The following is a 22,647-nucleotide window of genomic DNA, read 5'->3' on the forward strand; positions in this document are numbered from 1 at the left end:
TATGGAAGATGGCAAATGTAGTTCCCATTTTTAAAAAAGGAGACAGAAAAGAGGCACTAAACTATAGACCTGTGTCATTGACGTGTATAGTATGCAAAGTTATGGAGAAGATTATTAGGAGGAGAGTGGTGGGGCACCTGGAACGGAACAAGAGTATAAATGCCAACCAGCACGGATTCATGGAAGGCAAATCCTGTGTCACAAACTTTCTGGAGTTTTATGATAAAATAACAGAAGTAAGACAAGAGAGAGAGGGGTGGGTTGATTGCATCTTCTTGGACTGCAAGAAGGCCTTTGACACAGTTCCTCACAAGAGATTAGTGCAGAAGCTAGAGCATCAGGCGCATATAACAGGAAGGGCACTGCAATGGATCAGAGAATACCTGACAGGGAGGCAACAACGAGTCATGGTACGTAATGATGTATCACAGTGGGCACCTGTGACGAGCGGGGTCCCACAGGGGTCTGTCCTAGGACCAGTGCTATTTTTGGTATATGTGAACAACATGATGGAAGGGTTAGACTCAGAAGTGTCCCTGTTTGCAGATGTGAAGTTAATGAGGAGAATTAAATCTGATGAGGACCAGGCAGGACTTCAAAGAGACCTGGACAGACTGAACACCTGGTCCAGCAAATGGCTTCTCGAATTTAATCCTGCCAAATGCAAAGTCATGAAGATAGGGGAAGGGCACAGAAGACCACAGACAGAGTATAGGCTAGGTGGCCAAAGACTGCAAACCTTTCTCAAGGAGAAAGATCTTGGGGTGAGTATAACACCGAGCATGTCTCCGGAAGCACACATCAATCGGATAACTGCTGCAGCATATGGGCGCCTGGCAAACCTGAGAACAGCATTCCGATACCTTAGTAAGGAATCATTCAAGACAATGTACACCGTGTATGTCAGGCCCATACTGGAGTATGCAGCACCTGTTTGGAACCCGCACTTGATAAAGCACGTCAAGAAACTAGAGAAAGTACAAAGGTTTGCGACAAGGTTAGTTCCAGAGCTAAGGGGAATGTCCTATGAAGAAAGATTAAGGGAAATCGGCCTGACGACACTGGAGGACAGGAGGGTCAGGGGAGACATGATAATGACATATAAAATACTGCGTGGAATAGACAAGGTGGACAAAGACAGGATGTTCCAGGGAGGGGACACAGAAACAAGAGGCCACAATTGGAAGTTGAAGACACAAATGAGTCAGAGATATTAGGAAGTATTTCTTCAGTCAGAGTTGTAAGGCAGTGGAATAGCCTAGAAAATGACGTAGTGGAGGCAGGAACCATACACAGTTTTAAGACGAGGTTTGATAAAGCTCATGGAGTGGGGAGAGAGAGGGCCCAGTAGCAACCGGTGAAGAGGCAGGGCCAGGAGCTAAGACTCGACCCCTGCAACCACAAATAGGTGAGTACAAATGAGTACACACACACACACACACACACACACACACACACACACACACACACACACACACACACACACACACACACACACACACACACACACACACACACCCCTAGAAAGGAATGATCTCATCAACAGCAGCCAACATGGTTTCAGGGACGGGAAATCCTGTGTCACAAACCTACTGGAGTTCTATGACATGGTGACAGCAGTAAGACAAGAGAGAGAGGGGTGGGTGGATTGCATTTTCTTGGACTGCAAGAAGGCGTTTGACACAGTTCCACACAAGAGATTGGTGCAAAAACTGGAGGACCAAGCAGGGATAACAGGGAAGGCACTACAATGGATCAGGGAATACTTGTCAGGAAGACAGCAGCGAGTCATGGTACGTGGCGAGGTGTCAGAGTGGGCACCTGTGACCAGCGGGGTCCCGCAGGGGTCAGTCCTAGGACCAGTGCTATTTCTGGTATTTGTGAACGACATGACGGAAGGAATAGACTCTGAGGTGTCCCTGTTTGCAGATGACGTGAAGTTGATGAGAAGAATTCACTCGATCGAAGACCAGGCAGAACTACAAAGGGATCTGGACAGGCCGCAGACCTGGTCCAGCAATTGGCTCCTGGAGTTCAATCCCACCAAGTGCAAAGTCATGAAGATTGGGGAAGGGCAAAGAAGGCCGCAGACGGAGTACAGTCTAGGGGGTCAGAGACTACAAACCTCACTCAAGGAAAAAGATCTTGGGGTGAGTATAACACCAGGCACATCTCCTGAAGCGCACATCAACCAAATAACTGCTGCAGCATATGGGCGCCTAGCAAACCTCAGAACAGCATTCCGACATCTTAATAAGGAATCATTCAGGACCCTGTACACAGTGTATGTTAGGCCCATATTGGAGTATGCAGCACCAGTTTGGAACCCACACCTAGCCAAGCACGTGAAGAAACTAGAGAAAGTGCAAAGGTTTGCAACAAGACTAGTCCCAGAGCTAAGAGGTATGTCCTACGAGGAGAGGTTAAGGGAAATCAACCTGACGACACTGGAGGACAGGAGAGATAGGGGGGACATGATAACGACATACAAAATACTGAGAGGAATTGACAAGGTGGACAAAGACAGGATGTTCCAGAGATTGGACACACTATCAAGGGGACACAGTTGGAAGCTGAAGACACAGATGAATCACAGGGATGTTAGGAAGTATTTCTTCAGCCACAGAGTAGTCAGTAAGTGGAATAGTTTGGGAAGCGATGTAGTGGAGGCAGGATCCATACATAGCTTTAAGCAGAGGTATGATAAAGCTCAGGGAGAGTGACCTAGTAGCGATCAGTGAAGAGGCGGGGCCAGGAGCTCGGACTCGACCCCCGCAACCTCAACTAGGTGAGAACTAGGTGAGAACTAGGTGAGTACACACACACACACACACACACACACACACACACACACACACACACACACACACACACACACGAGCTTTCAAATCTCTGCACAAAATTCACTTTAAACCAGCAAATAATACAGCCTACTAGACTGGAGAATACACTAGACCTCATCTTCACAAGCTGGGAAGATAGACTAAGCAACACAGACCCCAACTTATGCCTAGAACAGATTAACTCAGTGGCACTCGATGTATGCACAAGGCTTATTCCTCTAAGAAAAAGGAGGAGTAGATGCAAAATAGAAAGAGACAGGCGCTCCCTTTACAGGCGACGGAAATGAATAACAGAGCGGCTAAAAGAGGCCAATATATCTGAAATGCGTATCGAGTCACTGGTCAGAGAAACAGCAAGCATTGAACTTAAGCTAAAGGAATCTTATAGGAGTCAGGAATCGCGGGAAGAACTAAAAGCCACAAATGAAATCTAAAGAAACCCAAAGTATTTCTTTTCCTATGCCAAATCAAAGTCGAGAACAACGTCCAGTATTGGGCCCCAACTTAAACAAGATGGGTCCTACACAGATGACAGCAAGGAAATGAGTGAGCTACTCAAGTCCCAATATGACTCAGTTTTTAGCAAGCCGCTAACCAGACAGAGTCGAAGATCAAAATGAATTTTTTATGAGAGCCACAGAATTTGGTTAACACAAGCCTATCTGATGTTATCCTGACACCAAATGACTTCGAACAGGCGATAAATGACATGCCCATGCACTCTGCCCCAGGGCCAGACTCATGGAACTCCGTGTTCATCAAGAACTGCAAGAAGCCCCTATCACGAGCTTTTACCATCCTATGGAGGGAGCATGGACACGGGGGTTGTCCCACAGTTACTAAAAACAACAGACATAGCCCCACTCCACAAAGGGGGCAGTAAAGCAATAGCAAAGAACTACAGACCGATAGCACTAACATCCCATATCATAAAAATCTTTGAAAGGGTCCTAAGAAGCAAGATCGCCACCCATCTAGAAACTCATCAATTACACAAGCCAGGGCAACATGGGTTTAGAACAGGTCGCTCCTGTCTCTGTCAACTATTGGATCACTACAACAAGGTCCTAGATGCACTAGAAGACAAAAAGAATGCAGATGTAATATATACAGACTTTGCAAAAGCCTTCGGCAAGTGTGACCATGGCGTAATAGCGCACAAGACGTGTGCTAAAGGAATAACAGGAAAAGTTGGTCGATGGATCTATAATTTCCTCACAAACAGATGCTTGAATGTGCGTGGATGTAGTGTGGATGACAAGAAACAGATGATTGCTGATGTTATGAATGTAAAGAAGTTGGATGTCTTGGCCCTAAGCGAAACAAAGCTGAAGGGGGTAGGGGAGTTTCGGTGGGGGGAAATAAATGGGATTAAATCTGGAGTATCTGAGAGAGTTAGAGCAAAGGAAGGGGTAGCAGTAATGTTGAATGATCAGTTATGGAAGGAGAAAAGAGAATATGAATGTGTAAATTCAAGAATTATGTGGATTAAAGTAAAGGTTGGATGCGAGAAGTGGGTCAAAATAAGCGTGTATGCACCTGGAGAAGAGAGGAATGCAGAGGAGAGAGAAATTTTGGGAGATGTTAAGTGAATGTATAGGAGCCTTTGAGCCAAGTGAAAGAGTAATTGTGGTAGGGGACCTGAATGCTAAAGTAGGAGAAACTTTTAGAGAGGGTGTGGTAGGTAAGTTTGGGGTGCCAGGTGTAAATGATAATGGGAGCCCTTTGATTGAACTTGGTATAGAAAGGGGTTTAGTTATAGGTAATACATATTTTAAGAGAAAGAGGATAAATAAGTATACAAGATATGATGTAGGGCAAAATGACAGTAGTTTGTTTATGTATTGGTAGATAAAAGACTGTTGAGTAGACTTCAGGATGTACATGTTTATAGAGGGGCCACAGATATATCAGATCACTTTCTAGTTGTAGCTACACAGAGTAAAAGGTAGATGGGATACAAGGAGAATAGAAGCATCAGGGAAGAGAGGTGAAGGTTTATAAACTAAAAGAGGAGGCAATTAGGGTAAGATATAAATAGCTATTGGAGGATAGATGGGCTAATGAGAGCACAGGCAATGGGGTCGAAGAGGTATGGGGTAGGTTTAAAAATGTAGTGTTGGAGTGTTCAGCAGAAGTTTGTGGTTACAGAAAAGTGGGTGCGGGAGGGAAGAGGAGCGATTGATGGAATGATGATGTAAAGAGAGTAGTAAGGGAGAAAAAGTTAGCATATGAGAAGTTTTTACAAAGTAGAAGTGATGCAAGGAGGGAAGAGTATATGGAGAAAAAGAGGTTAAGAGAGTGGTGAAGCAATGTAAAAAGAGAGCAAATGAGAGAGTGGGTGAGATGTTATCAACAAATTTTGTTGAAAATAAGAAAAAGTTTTGAAGTGAGATTAAGAAGTTAAGAAAGCCTAGAGAACAAATGGATTTGTCAGTTAAAAATAGGAGAGGAGAGTTATTAAATGGAGAGTTAGAGGTATTGGGAAGATGGAGGGAATATTTTGAGGAATTGTTAAATGTTGATGAAGATAGGGAAGCTGTGATTTCGTGTATAGGGCAAGGAGGAATAACATCTTGTAGGAGTGAGGAAGAGCCAGTTGTGAGTGTGGGGGAAGTTCGTGAGGCAGTAGGTAAAATGAAAGGGGGTAAGGCAGCTGGGATTGATGGGATAAAGATAGAAATGTTAAAAGCAGGTGGGGATATAGTTTTGGAGTGGTTGGTGCAATTATTTAATAAATGTATGGAAGAGGGTAAGGTACCTAGGGATTGGCAGAGAGCATGCATAGTTCCTTTGTATAAAGGCAAAGGGGATAACAGAGAGTGCAAAAATTATAGGGGAATAAGTCTGTTGAGTATACCTGGTAAAGTGTATGGTAGAGTTATTATTGAAAGAATTAAGAGTAAGACGGAGAATAGGATAGCAGATGAACAAGGAAGCTTTAGGAAAGGTAGGGGGTGTGTGGACCAGGTGTTTACAGTGAAACATATAAGTGAACAGTATTTAGATAAGGCTAAAGAGGTCTTTGTGGCATTTATGGATTTGGAAAAGGCATATGACAGGGTGGATAGGGGGGCAATGTGGCAGGTGTATGGTGTAGGAGGTAGGTTACTGAAAGCAGTGAAGAGTTTTTACAAGGATAGTGAGGCTCAAGTTAGAGTATGTAGGAAAGAGGGAAATTATTTCCCAGTAAAAGTAGGCCTTAGACAAGGATGTGTGATGACACTGTGGCTGTTTAATATATTTATAGATGGGGTTGTAAGAGAAGTAAATGCGAGGGTCTTGGCAAGAGGCGTGGAGTTAAAAGATAAACAATCACACAAAATGGGAGTTGTCACAGTTGCTCTTTGCTGATGACACTGTGCTCTTGGGAGATTCCGAAGAGAAGTTGCAGAGATTGGTGGATGAATTTGGTAGGGTATGCAAAAGAAGAAAATTGAAAGCGAATACAGGAAAGAGTAAGGTTATGAGGATAACAAAAAGATTAGGTGACGAAAGACTGGATATCAGATTGGAGGGAGAGAGTATGGAGGAGGCGAATGTATTCAGATATTTGGGAGTGGACGTGTCAGCGGATGGGTCTACGAAAGATGAGGTGAATCATAGAATTGATGAGGGGAAAAGGGTGAGTGGTGCACTTAGGAGTCTGTGGAGACAAAGAACTTTGTCCTTGGAGGCAAAGAGGGGAATGTATGAGAGTACATATATGGGTGTGAAGCATGGGTGATGAATGTTGCAGCGAGGAGAAGGCTGGAGGCAGTGGAGATGTCATGTCTGAGGGCAATGTGTGGTGTGAATATAACGCAGAGAATTCGTAGTTTGGAAGTTAGGAGGAGGTGCGGGATTACCAAAACTGTTGTCCAGAGGGCTGAGGAAGGGTTGTTGAGGTGGTTCGGACATGTAGAGAGAATGGAGCGAAACAGAATGACTTCAAGAGTGTATCAGTCTGTAGTGGAAGGAAGACGGGGTAGGGGTCGGCCTAGGAAAGGTTGGAGGGAGGGGGTAAAGGAGGTTTTGTGTGTGAGGGGCTTGGACTTCCAGCAGGCATGCGTGAGCGTGTTTGATAGGAGTGAATGGAGACAAATGGTTTTTAATACTTGACGTGCTGTTGGAGTGTGAGCAAAGTAACATTTATGAAGGGGTTCAGGGAAACCGGCAGGCCGGACTTGAGTCCTGGAGATGGGAAGTACAGTGCCTGCACTCTGAAGGAGGGGTGTTAATGTTGCAGTTTAAAAACTGTAGTGTAAAGCACCCTTCTGGCAAGATAGTGATGGAGTGAATGATGGTGAAAGTTTTTCTTTTTCGGGCCACCCTGCCTTGGTGGGAATCGGCCAGTGTGATAATAATAATAATAAAAACAGAACACAAAGTAGTAGTCAACAGAGTAAAGTCCGAGGCAGGCACGGTGAAAAGCTGTTCCACAAGGCACAGTACTCGCTCCCATCTTGTTCCTCATCCTCATATCTGACAGACAAGGATGTCAGCCACAGCACCGTGTCTTCCTTTGCAGATGACACCCGAATCTGCATGACAGTGTCTTCCACTGCAGACACTGCAAGGCTCCAGGCAGACATCAACCAAATCTTTCAGTGGGCTGCAGAAAACAATATGAAGTTCAACGATGAGAAATTTCAATTACTCAGATATAGTAAACACGAAGAAATTAAATCTTCAGAGTATAAAACAAATTCTGGCCACAAAATAGAGCGAAACGCCAACGTCAAAGACCTGGGAGTGATCATGTCGGAGGATCTCGCTTTCAAGGACCATAACATTGTATCAATCGCAGCTGCTAGAAAAATAACAGGAAGGATAATGAGAACCTTCAAAACTAGGGATGCCAAGCCCATGATGACACTCTTCAGGTCACTTGTTCTATCTAGGCTGGAATATTGCTGCACACTAACAGCACCTTTCAAGGCAGGTGAAATTGCTGACCTAGAAAATGTACAGAGAACCTTCACGGCGCGCATAACGGAGATAAAACGCCAATTACTGGGAGCGCTTGAGGTTCCTGAACCTGTATTCCCTGGAATGCAGGCGGGAGAGATACATGATTATATACACCTGGAAAATCCTAGAGGGACTAGTACCGAACTTGCACACGAAAATCACTCACTACGAAAGCAAAATACTTGGCAGACGATGCAACATCCCCCCAATGAAAAGCAGGGGTGTCACTAGCACGTTAAGAGACCATACAATAAGTGTCAGGGGCCTGAGACTGTTCAACTGCCTCCCAGCATACATAAGGGGGATTACCAATAGACCCCTGGCAGTCTTCAAGCTGGCACTGGACAAACACCTAAAGTCGGTACCTGACCAGCCGGGCTGTGGCTCGTACGTTGGTTTGCATGCAGCCAGCAGTAACAGCCTGGTTGATCAGGCTCTGATCCACCAGGAGGCCTGGTCACAGACCAGGCCGCGGGGGTGTTGACCCCCGGAACTCTCTCCAGGTAAACTCCAGGTAATAGTCAAAATATGTTCACTGATAAAAAAAAAATTATAGCACAGTACAGTGGTCCCCCGCTTTTCGTAGTTCCCTGCAATCGTAAAATTTGCCAATCATAGAGGTATTTTTGTATAAACATGGACTCACTTTTCATAGGTTGACTCGCGAGTCGTAGTTTGTCCAGGACGCGTACCCACAGCGTGATCCAGGGCGGCAGCCAGTCTGGCATTGTTTACCAGTGAGCGAAGGTCCCCTCACGTGCTCCAGCAAAATATTTCATAATATTCCATTTATTTTAGTGCTTGCAAGTACTAAATAAGCTACCATGGCTCCAAAGAAAGCTCCTAGTGCCAAGCCTGTGGTAAAGAAGGTGAGAAATACGATTGAATTTAAGAAAACCATCATTGAACAATATGAAAGTGGTACAAGTGTGGCCGAACTGTCCAGGATGTATAAGAAACCCTACACAACCTTATGTTCCATAGTGGCCAAGAAAAATGAAATAAAGGATGCTGTTGTTGCAAAGGGAGTAACTATGCTGACAAAAGTGAGATCACCAGTACTGGAAGAGGTTGAGAAGTTATTATTGGTGTGGATAAATGAGAAACAATTAGCAGGAGATACTCTTATGACTTCGTTTATTTGTGAAAAGGCTAGGCAGTTGCATGAAGATTTGGTAAAGAAATTGCCTGCAAATAGTGGTGAAGTGAGTGAATTTAAGGCCAGCAAAGGCTGGTTTGAGAGTTAAGAACCGTACTGGCATACACAGTGTGGTAAGCCATGGTGAGGCTGCCAGTTCGGACCACAAGGCGGCTGAAAAATATGTGCATGAATTCCTGGAGTACATAGAGGCTGAAGGACAAACCTGAACAAGTGTTCAATTGTGATGAAACAGGCCTCTTTTGGAAGAAAATGCCAAAGAGGATCTTCATTACACAAGAAGAAAAGGCAATGCCAGGACACAAGCCTATGAAAGACAGGCTGACACTAATGTTCTGTGCTAATGCTAGTGGGGATTTCAAAGTGAAGCCATTACTAGTGTACCATTCTGAAAATCCCAGTGTGTTCAGGAAAAACAATGTTATGAAGAGTAAATTGTGTGTGTTTTGGAAATCTAATAGTAAGGCATGGGTCACGAGGGAAATTTTCGTAGAGTGGTTCAATGAAGTGTTTGGCCCTAGTGTGAAGGAGTATCTCCTGGAAAAGAAATTGGATCTCAAGTGCCTGCTAGTAATGGACAATGCACCTGTTCATCCTCCAAACTTGGATGACCTAATTTTCGAGGAGTTTGGGTTCATCACAGTAAAGTTCTTGCCCCCGAATACCACTCCTCTCCTCCAACCCAAGGACCAGCAGGTTATTGCAAACTTTAAAAACAACTACACAAAAGCAATGTTTCACAGGTGCTTGACTGTGACCACAGACACTCACTTGACCCTAAGGGAATTTTGGAGAGAACACTTCAGCATCCTCCACTGCATAACCCTTATAGGTATGGCTTGGGAGGGAGTGACTACCAGGACTTTGAACTCTGCCTGGAGAAAATTGTGGCCAGATTGTGTTGACAAGAGGGATTTTGAAGAGTTTGGGACTGACCCTAATGAGCCTATGTCTGTTGTAAAATCAATTGTGGCACTGGGGAGTTCCATGGGGTTGGATGTGAGTTTGGAGGATGTGGAAGAATTGGTAGAAGACCACAATGAAGAGCTCACCACTGAGGAGCTGCAAGAGCTTCAGCAGGAAGAGCAACACATCGCAGCTCAGAATCTTTCTGCAGAGGAGGAGGAAGAGATGGAAGAAGGTGCCTTCTTCAGAAATTAAAGAGATTTTTACTATGCGGGGTAAGATGGAAAGCTTTATGGAGAAACATCACCCTAACAAGGTTGTTGCAAGCCAGGTTGGCAACATGTACAGTGACAAAGTCTTGGGCCATTTTAGGGAAGTGTTAAAGAGATGCCAGAAACAGAGCTCTCTCCACAGTTATTTTGTGAGACAGGACTCCAGTGACTCAAGGTGGTCCTAGTGGCATTAAGAAACAGAGAAGAGAAGCAACCCCAGAAAAGCAAATGGTACCCGAGGTGTTGATGGAAGGGGATTCCCCTTCCAAACTATAAACAAACCACTCTCTCTCCTCCTCCAGTCTCCCATACACTAAGAAGAATCTCCAATAAAGGTAAGTGTTATGCTGTTAATGTTTCATTCATCATTTCCCATTGTATTGTTTATGTACTACATGCATATTTCATGTTAAAAAATTTTTTGTTTTAATACTTCTGGGTGTCAGGAATGGACATTTCGTAAATTTCGTTTATAGTAACGGCCCAGGAACGGATTAATTACGAACAACGAGGGACCACTGTACTTGATAATTATTGCCTTTCCTAACAGTTTTATACTTAACTCAGAGAATATATGCTAGTTTAACAGTGAATGATATTGAGATAAGGAATTTAAAAATTAATGCAGTATTACTTTGCACTTAAGTATTCAGTCACTAGCACCTCACCTGTTCTAAAGATTAGGACAGTCCTGCCTAAGCAATCTGGTGTTGGAAGGACAGTCTGCATCTGAAGAGGCCATACATGATCAAGTGCAGAAGGGTACAGTTCTACGTACATATCTGCATTTTCCTGCCTTGCTCTATAATAACTGCGTATCTGTAAATATTTACAAATTTATACAAACTTTAAATCTATCCCTACATTCAATGAAAGGATTAATGTGAAAAATTTTTCCAGAGCAACCTGTGAGACAGCAAGATCCTAAAATATTCATTATAAAACACCTAAAATGATTTACACCTTTAGAGTACAATCAACAGATCAAAAGATCATTTTAGCTTTGAAGAAAAGGGCAGGCAGTATGTATTAATATGCTTAAAATTATACTATGTATTGCAAATTGCGCTAATTTTAATATTCTGCTACCCCTCTATTGTAAATTGTATCAATTGTAATATTTTTCCTACGTCTTTTTACAATAATGCATAATTAAAATTTTACCACTCAACAACCTATGTCTAATCCTATGTAGTCTGTTAGCATTTGGATTAGTCTGCCCAAAATGCACATGCATGCTAGTCTCTCTCTTTGCAACCAACAATATATTACATGTAAACTCCACTTTGTATACTACACCAAGAAATAGTTATATTTTGTTTGATCTGCAACCTCAAAAAACAGGTAAATGTAATAAACTAATTTAAGCAACTCATTTGTGTGAACAAGTTTCCCCAAGATGAGGTGCATACTATGGGCTTTTCAAATAATTGGACTATTGATCATTTAATAAATTTTATAGATCACTTAACATGCATGGTCATAATAATAATAATAATAATAAATAATAATTAATATTTTTTTTTTAACAAGTTGGCCATCTCCCACTGAGGCAGGGTGACCCCCCCAAAAAAAAGAAAATCTCCAAAAAGAAAATACTTTCATCATTCAACACTTTCACCTCACTCACACAATCAGTTTTTCCAGAGGTGCTCAGAAACACAACAGTTTAGAAGCATATACATATAAAGATACACAACATATTCCTACAAACTGCTAATATCCCAAACCTCTCCTTTAGAGTGCAGGCGCTGTACTTCCCATTTCCAGGACTCAAGTTCGGTTATATAAAAATAACCGGTTTCCCTGAATCCCTTCACTAAATATTACCCTGCTCACCATTCGTCTCCATTCACTCCTATTGAACACGCTCATGCACGCCTGCTGGAAGTCCAAGCCCCTCACCCACAAAACCTCCCTTACCCCTTCCTTCCAACCTTTTCAAGGACGACCCCTACCCCGCCTTCCTTCCCCTACAGATTTATACGCTCTCCATGTCATTCTACTTTGATCCATTCTCTCTAAATGACCAAACCACCTCAACAACCCCTCTTCAGCCCTCTGACTAATACTTTTATTAACTCCACACCTCCTAATTTCCACACTACCGAATTTTCTGCATAATATTTACACCACACATTGCCCTTAGACAGGACATCTCCACTGCCTCCAACCGCCTCCTCGCTGCTGCATTCACAACCCAAGCTTCACACCCATATAAGCGTGTTGGTACTACTATACTTTCATACATTCCCTTCTTTGCCTCCATAGGTAACGTTTTTTTGTCTCCATATATACCTCAACGCACCACTCACCTTTTTTCCCCTCATCAATTCTATGATTAACCTTATCCTTCATAAATCCATCCGCCGACACGTCAACTCCCAAGTATCTGAAAACATTCACTTCTTCCATACTACTCCTCCCCAATTTGATATCCAATTTTTTTTTATCTAAATCATTTGATACCCTCATCACCTTACTATTTTCTATGTTCACTTTCAACTTTCTACCTTTACACACACTCCCAAACTTGTCCACTAACCTTTGCAATTTTTTCTTTAGAATCTCCCATGAGCACAGTATCATAAGCAAAAAGCAACTGTGTCAATTCCCATTTTATATTTCATTCCCCATAATTTAATCCCACCCCTCTCTTGAACACCCTAGCATTTACTTCTTTTACAACCCCATCTATAAATATATTAAACCATGGTGACATTATACATCCCTGTCTAAGACCTACTTTTACTGGGAAGTAGTCTCCATCTCTTCTACACACCCAAACCTGAGCCTCACTATCCTCATAAAAACTCTTTATAGCATTTAGTAACTTACCACCTATTCCATATACTTGCAACATCTGCCACATTGCTCCCCTATCCACTATCATATGCCTTTACTAAATCCATAAATGCAATAAAAACTTCCCTACCTTTATCTAAATACTGTTCACATATATGCTTCAATGTAAACACTTGATCTACACATCCCCTACCCACTCTGAAACCTCCTTGCTCATCCGCAATCCTACATTCTGTCTAGCTTCTAATTCTTTCAATTATAACCCTACCATACACTTTTCCTGGTATACTCAGTAAACTTATTCCTCTATAATTTTTACAATCTTTTTTGTCCCCCCCTTTCCTTTACATAAAGGGACTATACATGCTCTCTGCCAATCCCTAGGTACCTTCCCCTCTTTCATATATTTATTAAACAAAAATACCAACCACTCCAACACTATCCTCCCCTGCTTTTAACATTTCTGTCATGATCCCATCAGTTCCAGCTGCTTTACCCCCTTTCATTCTATGTAATGCCTCACGCACCTCCCCCACACTCATCCTGTTCTTCACTCCTAAAAGATGGCATACCTCCCTGGCCAGTGCATGAAATTACCACTTCCCTTTCTTCGTCGACAATCAAAAGTTCCTCAAAATATTCTCGCCATCTACCCAAAACCTCCATCTCCCCATCTACTAACTCCCCTACTCTGTTTTTAACTGACAAATCCATTCTTTCTCTAGGCTTTCTTAACTTGTTTAACACTCTCCAAATTTTTTTCTTATTTTCATTAAATTTTCTTGACAGTGACTCCCCCACTATCATCTGCTCTCCTTTTGCACACTCTCACCACTCTCTTCGCCTTTCTTCTACTCTCCTTATACTCTACTCTTCTTATAACACTTCTGCTTTGTAAAAACCTCTCATAAGCTAGCTTTTCCTCTTTTATCACACCCTTTACTTCATCATTCCACCAATCACTCCTCTTTCCTCCTGCACTCACCCTCCTATAACCACAAACTTCTGCCCCACATTCTAATACTACATTTTTAAAACTATTCCAACCCTCTTCAACCCTCCCACTACTTATACTTGCACCAGCCCACCTTTTCTGCCAATAGTTGCTTATATCTCACCCAAACTTCCTCCTCCCTTAGTTTATACACTTTCACCTACCTCTTGCTTCTTGTTGCCATTTTCCCTCTTTTCCCATATACCTCTTACTCTAACTGTAGCTACAACTAAATAATGATCCGATATATCAGTTGCCCCCATCCCCCTATAAACGTGTACATCCTGGAGCCTACCCATCAACCTTTTATCCAGTAATATATAATCTAACAAACTACTTTCATTGCATGCTATATCATACCTTGTTTATTTATTTATCCTCTTCTTCATAAAATATGTATTACTTATTACCAAACCTCTTTCTACACATAGCTCAATTAAAGTCTCCCCATCTTCATTTATCCCTGGCATCCCAAATTTACCTACTACTCCCTCCACAATATTTTTACCCACATTTTTACCCAACATTTTTACTCACATTAGTTTTAAGATTAAATAAAGATTTATTAAAAAGTTACCCACTCTTATCTTGCCTAGATTTAAGTAGTTTTTATGTACTAGGATTAGTCTGCCCAAAATGCCCCGGCATGATAGTGGCTTTCTTTGTACTTAAACCAAAATTCTAATTACACATTGTAACCTTTACAATGAAATAAAACCTTTATTCTTTTCTTTGCCTTTATTTCACTTACTGCTAGAACATCCAGCTCTTCATTCATAAAGCAATCCTTCCTCTAAACACCTGTCCTCCACACATTTAAACTTAAATATCTTCAGCTAGTTTTCAAAAGACTCAAATGCAATGATCAAGAAACAAAACTCCTAATTACTATAACAGCAATGTAATATGAAGGGACGGTAAACTAGAATAGCCAATTTTACCAGTAAAATTTATGGGAAGAGGGTAATGGTAATGAAATGGGGAAAAAAAATTAGGGCATCTAAAAAGAATGTACATTAGCTTACCATAGCCATTGCCTTATCATAATCAAATTTACGGGCTCTCAGGAATGCAAGGAGGAAGGCTTTGTCCAAACGCGAGTGTAACGTTGGCTCTGCTTCGACCATCTCCCTGTTGGTAAATGAGAATTTTTAAGTCATTTTAAATTTCTCATGTGCACATCACAATTTCTACTATGCAAGTTCCTTGTAACAGCTACTATTAGATACTTAAATTATTCTGTTAAATGCAAACAGCCTTTTCTGTAACATTTTAAGTATCTTTTGACTCTGGTAAGACAATCATGTTAACATTAAAATGAATTTAAGTTCTTAGAACTATAAAACACTAATTACATATACCTGGAGTTTACCTGGAGAGAGTTCCGGGGGTCAACACAACAATACGGGAATATCTTGCATAGAGTGGTAAATAGGTGCTGAAAATGTTCACTATAACTGTTTAAAACAGTTATATTATAGTGAAATGCATTCCAAACAGACGATTACATTACAATATTGATAAAAAAAATGCTAATATGCACTAAACATTGAAAAGGATTAAAATAAAACAAAAAATACTAAATTTTTAGTTTATAACTGAGCATGAGTTTTCATCTGAAATATTTAAACAATGTAGTTTACTCGTATGGTTTATGGAAATACGAAAAAGGGAAGGGAAGTGATAGGTTAAACATCAAACCACGTACGTGTAGGTTGAATAAGAACTTCCAGCAGTCACCAGTACATTCAACATGCAATTTTTTTTTTCTTTTTTCTTTTTACATATTTTTTACTAAACTTTTTCTACCAGCTAGCCTAAGAGATCTGTCAAGTGTAGCAGATGTAAAGTTTTGTAGAAAAGTGGGTAGTGAAAAGTAAAGTTGATATTCATGAAATTAAAACTATAAATAAACTATAACAGAGGAAAAAAATGTATGAAAAATTGAAGTACATGTATAGTGATATATACTAACCTCAAATCACCTAGATGGCCCGGTGGCCAGTTGTGAAATCCATTGTGCCTACTTCAAAAATTAAGGAAATGTGTGCACAGTGGGTTGAAATGCAAAACTTTATGGATGAAAATCACCCTAACATGGCTATTGCAAGCCGTGCTGGTGACTATTACAATGACCATGTTGTGGCCCATTTTAGACAAATCGTAAAGGAACGGGAGGTACAGAGCTCTATGGACAGATTTGTTGTGCGACAGAGGTCCAGTGACTCAAGCTAGTCCTAGTGGCATTAAAAGAAGGGGGGAAGTAACCCCGGAAAAGGACTTGCTACCTCAAGTCCTAATGGAAGGGGATTCCCCTTCTAAACACTAATACCATCCACACACTCCCCTCCTCCTCCTCCTCCTCCCATCCCATCAATCATCACCAAATCTTCAATAAAGGTAAGTGTCATGTAACTGTGCATGTCTTCTTCAGTTTGTGTGTATTAAAATTAATATTTCATGTGGTAAATTTCTTTTTCATACTTTTGGGTGTCTTGCACGGATTAATTTGATTTCCATTATTTCTTATGGGGAAAATTGATTCGCTTTTCGATATTTTCGGTATTCGATGAGCTCTCCGGAACGGATTAATATCGAATACCAGGGGTCCACTGTACAGTTGATGTTCGTAAAATTAAATAAAAATACAAATACATCCTAGGTAGTAGGTTGGTAGACAGCAACCGCCCAGGGAGGTACTACCGTCCTGCCAAGCGAGTGTAAAACGAAAGCCTGTAATTGTTTTACATGATGGTAGGATTGCTGGTGTCCATTTTTCTCTCACAAACACGCAAGGTTTCAGGTACGTCTTGCTACTTCTACTTACACTAAGGTCACACTACACATGCATGTACAAGCATATATATATACACCCCGCTGGGTTTTCTTCTATTTTCTTACTAGTTCTTGTTTATTTCCTCTTACCTCCATGGGGAAGTGGAACAGAATTCTTCCTCCGTAAGCCATGCGTGTTGCAAGAGGCGACTAAAATGCCAGGAGCAAGGGGCTAGTATATTATTAAATGTAAAAGGAGAAACTTTCGTTTTTCCTTTTGGGCCACCCCGCCTCAGTGGGATACGGCCAGTGTGTTAAAAGAAAAAAAACAAATATGTACATACAGTGGACCCCCGGTATTCGATATTAATCCGTTCCTGAGAGCTCATCGAATACCGAAAATATCGAAAAGCGAATCAATTTTCCCCATAAGAAATAATGGAAATCAAATTAATCCGTGCAGACACCCAAAAGTATGAAAAAAAAATTTTTACCACATGAAATATTAATTTTAATACACACAAACTGAAGAAGACATGCACAGTTACATGACACTTACCTTTATTGAAGATCTGGTGATGATTGATGGGATGGGAGGAGGGGAGAGTGTGAATGGTGTTAGTGTTTAGAAGAGGAATCCCCTTCCATTAGGACTTGAGGTAGCAAGTCCTTTTCCGGGGTTACTTCCCTTCTTTTAATGCCAGTAGGACCAGCTCGAGTCACTGGACCTCTGTCGCACAACAAATCTGTCCATAGAGCTCTGTACCTCCCGTTCCTTTACGATTTGTCTAAAATGGGCCACAACATGGTTATTGTAATAGTCACCAGCACGGCTTGCAATAGCCATGTTAGGGTGATTTTCATCCACTGTGCACACATTTCCTTAATTTTTGAAGTAGGCACAATGGATTCCACAACTGGCACAGGCTTCTCAGGGTTAGCCCCAAACCCTTCAAAATCTTTCTTAATTTCCATACTAATTCTCACCCTTTTTACCACAGGGTTGGCACTAGAAGCTTTCTTGGGGCCCATAGTGACTTATTTTGCAGAAACAAGCACCAAAAACAGTGATAATATGGAATGTACCCAATGTATCCTTTGATGCGTGCACACTGGCTGGCTTGTAAACACTGGCACACACAGGGCAGTTCAGGCCACACGTGGACACGTCTCGTACGAATCGCATCGAATACCGGGTTTTCAATCGGATACCGAGGCAAAATTTTTGCGTTAAAATGCATCGAGTACCGGATTTATCGAATACCGGGGTTCCACTGTATCTCCAGTGGAGATATCGTGTGGTGTAAATATGATGCAGAGAATTCATAGTGTGGAAATTAGGAGTGGGTGTGGAGTTACTATGAGTATTATTCAGAGGACTGAGGAGGGGTTATTGAGGTGCTTTAGTCATTTAGAGAGGATGGAATAAACAAAGATGACGTGGGGGGGGGGGTGTATAAATCTGTAGTGGAGGGACAGAGGGGTAGGGGTCATCCTATGAACAGATTAAGGACGAAAATTGGGGGTCCACTGTACGTATATTTAATCCCTAGCACCCACTAAACATTTTTACATGTCTACAAAATGTAAAAAAAAGCCAAACCTTCAGTTTTAATACTCACCTTAGTGCTTGAACATCACGGTCAACCCACTCTGGTTTTTCATGAAGATCCCACTCTGCTTCAGCTGCCAGTGCTTGTGGGAGTGTGCCATCTCCACCCTCAGGCACAACCCTTCTGTCTATCCTCAATGCTGCCTCAATGGCAACATCCATCTCTTCAGATATTTTAGACTCGTCCACTGTGCTAGTCTCTTGTGTTGCTTCCAGTTCTTTAGCTAATTCTTTTGTTTTGCTTACTTCAGGTTTATTAGAGACTGATTTCAATTCCTCATTTGTAGAACACTGTAATAAAAGTTTTTATACCTTATTTTACCTTAAAGAACATACACAAATAAACTGATAAGGGACTCACCCTTACAGAACACATTAATACATTATGAACTTCAAACACATTATGGACTGTTATTCAGTCAACATTACTATACATGTAGATACACTAGAGGGAAAGGGGTTGTAAAATTGGTTAATTCCAGAGCCCAAACATGGACAATATTTTTTAATATAAAACAATACCTGTACTATCCATACCACAGAAAATTTATTTATTGTGCAAGTTCTTTCTCATGCAAAGTAGGCACAATATTTGAGCTTACCGAGTGTAGTAAATTCTCCATATTAAGTAGGGTGTTCAAAGTTAACACAAGTCTGGGTAAACCAGGTAAAAAATTTTTTTTGATATCTGGAGAGAGTTCCGGGGGTCAACGCCCCTGCGGCCCAGTCTATGACTAGTCCTCATGGTAGATCAGGGCCTGATCAACCAGGCTGTTACTGCTGGCTGAACGCAATCCAACGTATGAACCACAGCCCAGCTAGTCAGGTACCGACTATAGGTGCTTGTCCAGTGCCACCTTGAAGACAGCCAGTGGTCTATTGGTAATCCCCCTTATGTATGCTGGGAGGCAGTTGAACAGTCTTGGGCCCCTGACACTTATTGTGTTGTCTCTTAACGTGCTAGTGACACCCCTGCTTTTCATTGGGGGGATGTTGCATCATCTGCCGAGTCTTTTGCTTTCGTAGGGAGTGATTTTCGTGTGCAAGTTTGGTACTAGCCCCTCCAGGATTTTCCAGGTGTATATAATCATGCATCTCTTCCGCCTGCATTCCAGGGAGTACAGGTTCAGGAACTTCAAGCGCTCCCAGTAATCGAGGCGTTTTGTCTCAGTTATGCTTGCCATGAAGGTTCTCTGTACGTTTTCTAGGTCAGCAATTTCCCCTGCCTTGAAAGCTATACTTAATGACAGTGATTATGTACGAGTAATAGCGAGTGTTGAATGATGAGTTTTTTTCTTTTTCTTTCTTTTTGGGTCACCCTGCCTTGGTGGGAAACAGCCAAAGTGTTAAAAAAAATTAAGGAACTATAAGTAACAGAACTAAACCTAACCTAGACAAAGAATAGGTCTATGATGCATTAAATTAAGTTACCAAAATACCCTATTTGCCCAAATTATAACTAGATGTATTACACAACCCACTTTACACTGGCAAATTTACATTAAAAAGCACCCAAGAATAAACCAAATATTGAGGTGTAGAATTTACCAATTTCTAGGACCAAACCGTCAGTACTCCATACACGAAATAATTCAGATTAATAATTAGCATTTTTTGTGCCTACCATTGCATTAATTCATGTAAACTACATTATTTGTATGGCATAAAGAAAGAAATAAACTATCTACTATGAAGGGAGGCACTGGTCAGAGAAATAGCAAATATCAAACTTAAGCTTAAGGAATCTTACAGGAGACTAGAATCTCGGGAAGAACTTATAGCCATTAATGAAACTGAAAGAAACCCAAAATACTTTTCTTATGCCAAATCTAAGGCAAAAACAAACATCCAGTACTGGACTCCTGCTTTCACGAGATGGGACCTACACAGATGACAGCAAAGAAATGAGTGAGATACTAAAGTCCCAGTGAGCTGCTAAGCAGACTCAGGGTCAACAATCTAAATTTTTTATGACTCAAAATTTGGTCACTTCAAAAATCTCTGATATTATCCTAACACCACAAGACTTTGTAAAGGCAATTAATGACATGCCCATGCACTCTGCCCCAGGCCCTGACTCATGGAACTCGGTGTTCATCAAGAATGGCAAGAAGCCCGTCACGTGCCTTCAGCATTCTATAGCAAGGGAGTATGGACACAGGAGACATCCCACAGTCACTAAAAACAACAGACAGCCCCACTCCAATTGCAAAGAACTACAGACTGATAGCACTAACATCCTATATCATAAAAATCTTTGAAAGGGTTCTAAGAAGCAAGATCGCAAACCACCTAGATACCAATCAATTACATAACCCAGGGCAACACGGGTTTAGAGCAGGTTGCTCCTGTCTGTCCCAGCTACTGGACCACTATGACAAGGTCCTGGATGCTTTAGAGAATAAACAAAGTGCAGATGTAGTATACACAGACTTTGCAAAAGCCTTCGACAAGTGTGACCATGGTGTAATAGCGTACAAAATGCATGACAAAGGAATAACAGGAAAAGTTGGTAGATCTATAACTTCCTAACAAATAGAACACAAAAAGTAATAGTAAACAGAGTAAAGTCTGAGGTGCCTACAGAGAAAAGCTCTGTTCCATAAGGCACAGTACTCCCTCCCATCCTGTTCCTCGTATGACAGGTGGGAGCCATAGCTTCATGTCTTCCTTTGTGGATGACACCCGAATTGCCATGACAGTGTCCTCCATTGAAGACACTGCAAGACTCCAAGAGGACATCAACCAAATCTTTAAATGGGCCACAGAAAACAATATGAAGTTCAATGAAGAGAAATTTCAACTGCTCAGATATGGGAAAACTTTAGGAAATTAAAATTTCATCAGGGTATAAAACAAATTCTAACCACACAATAGAACGAAAAACTAATGTAAAGGACCTGGGAGTGATAATATCAGAGGATCTCACCTTCAAAGACCACAACAATGTATCTACCTCATCTGCTAGAAAAGTGATAGGATGGATAATGAGAACCTTCAAAACTAGGGATGCCAAGCCAATGATGATTATCTTCAAATCACTTCTCTCTAGGCTGGAACACTGCCCCCTTCAAGGCAGGCGAAATTGCTGACCTGGAGAGTGTACAGAGAACTTTCACGGCACACAAGTACGATAAAGCACCTAAATTACTGGGAATGGTTGATGTCCCTTTATTTGTATTCTCTGGAACACAGGTGAGAAAGATGCATGATATTATACACACAGAAAAATCCTAGAGGGATTGGTACCACACTTTCACACGAAAATCACTCCTTTCCAAAGCAAAAGACTTGGCAGGAGGTGCATCATTCCCCTAATGAGAAGCAGGGGACACCACAAGTACACTAAGAGAACACAGTAAATGTTAGGGTCCCAAGACTGCTCAACTGCCTCCCAGCATACATAAGGGGAATTACAAATACACTCGTCTGATTGTCAAGAAAACACTGGACAGGCACCTAAAGTCAGTGCCTGATCTGCCGGACTGTGGTTCATACATTGGTTTACATGCAGCCAGCAGTAACAGCCTGGTTGATCAGACCCTGATCCACCAGACTGCAGGGGTGTTGACCCCCCAAAACCCTCTCCAGGTAAACTCGAGGTATCATTATTAAACACAAAAATTATATAATAAAATAAAGAGGCTAAAATAAGCATTGAAAATCCACACAATTTCCAAAGGTTTACAGGTCTCAAATAAATTTCAAGACCAATAAGGAGAAATATGGAGGCAAGATGCTGGCTTAATATCTTTATTATGCACCCTACCATACCTATGGTGTGGGCAGTAGACAGAAAGATTACATTTTTGTATTTATGATTTAACTCATTTCTTCATAACTCTTCACTATTATATCGGGGGCCGCAAAAGTTATGGTAGAAAAAAAAGTTTGTGGTAATGAACTATTTACGTGGGTAAGGGGTGCATAATAAAGATATAAAGTTACAAAGGTAATGAACCATTTACACGGCTATACATGGTTACAATAATGAACAAATTACAATGATTGTAACCATGTAAGACGTGTAGATGGTTCATTACCTTATTAACTTGGTCATGACTGACCAGATCTACCTGGAGTTCATTACATTTGTAACTTGTTCAGCTATCAAAACTTTGTGGCCCCATCCTTGGATCTATTATGTGCCTCTACTCTGACTACCGCCCAAACCATGGGTATGGGGTGCATAACAGACATTAATCATAATGCATTCAGGGAGTGGGCAAGATGTGCTTGCCTTATCTGCAACCACAAGCATCCATGTCTTCCCAAAGACATGGATGCTTGTGGCTCATGAAGTTACCAAGGCACATGACTGCCACAGT

At 41.4% G+C, this 22,647-nt stretch overlaps 1 protein-coding gene across 1 annotated transcript in view; it reads right to left on the bottom strand.

The window, feature by feature from the left end:
* LOC128699200 (alpha-tocopherol transfer protein-like) overlaps positions 1–22,647 on the bottom strand; it is a 125,150-nt gene that overhangs the window by 30,628 nt on the left and 71,875 nt on the right. The window contains exons 3-5 of the mRNA XM_053791784.2: positions 18,330–18,610; positions 14,958–15,063; positions 10,802–10,952 (exon numbers count right to left, since the gene is read on the bottom strand). Of these exons, the coding sequence (XP_053647759.1) occupies positions 10,802–10,952; positions 14,958–15,063; positions 18,330–18,610 (538 nt within the window). The remainder of the gene's footprint in view (positions 1–10,801; positions 10,953–14,957; positions 15,064–18,329; positions 18,611–22,647) is intronic.

This window comes from Cherax quadricarinatus, chromosome 54 (genome assembly GCF_038502225.1).
Source record: "Cherax quadricarinatus isolate ZL_2023a chromosome 54, ASM3850222v1, whole genome shotgun sequence".
NCBI lineage: Eukaryota > Metazoa > Arthropoda > Malacostraca > Decapoda > Parastacidae > Cherax > Cherax quadricarinatus.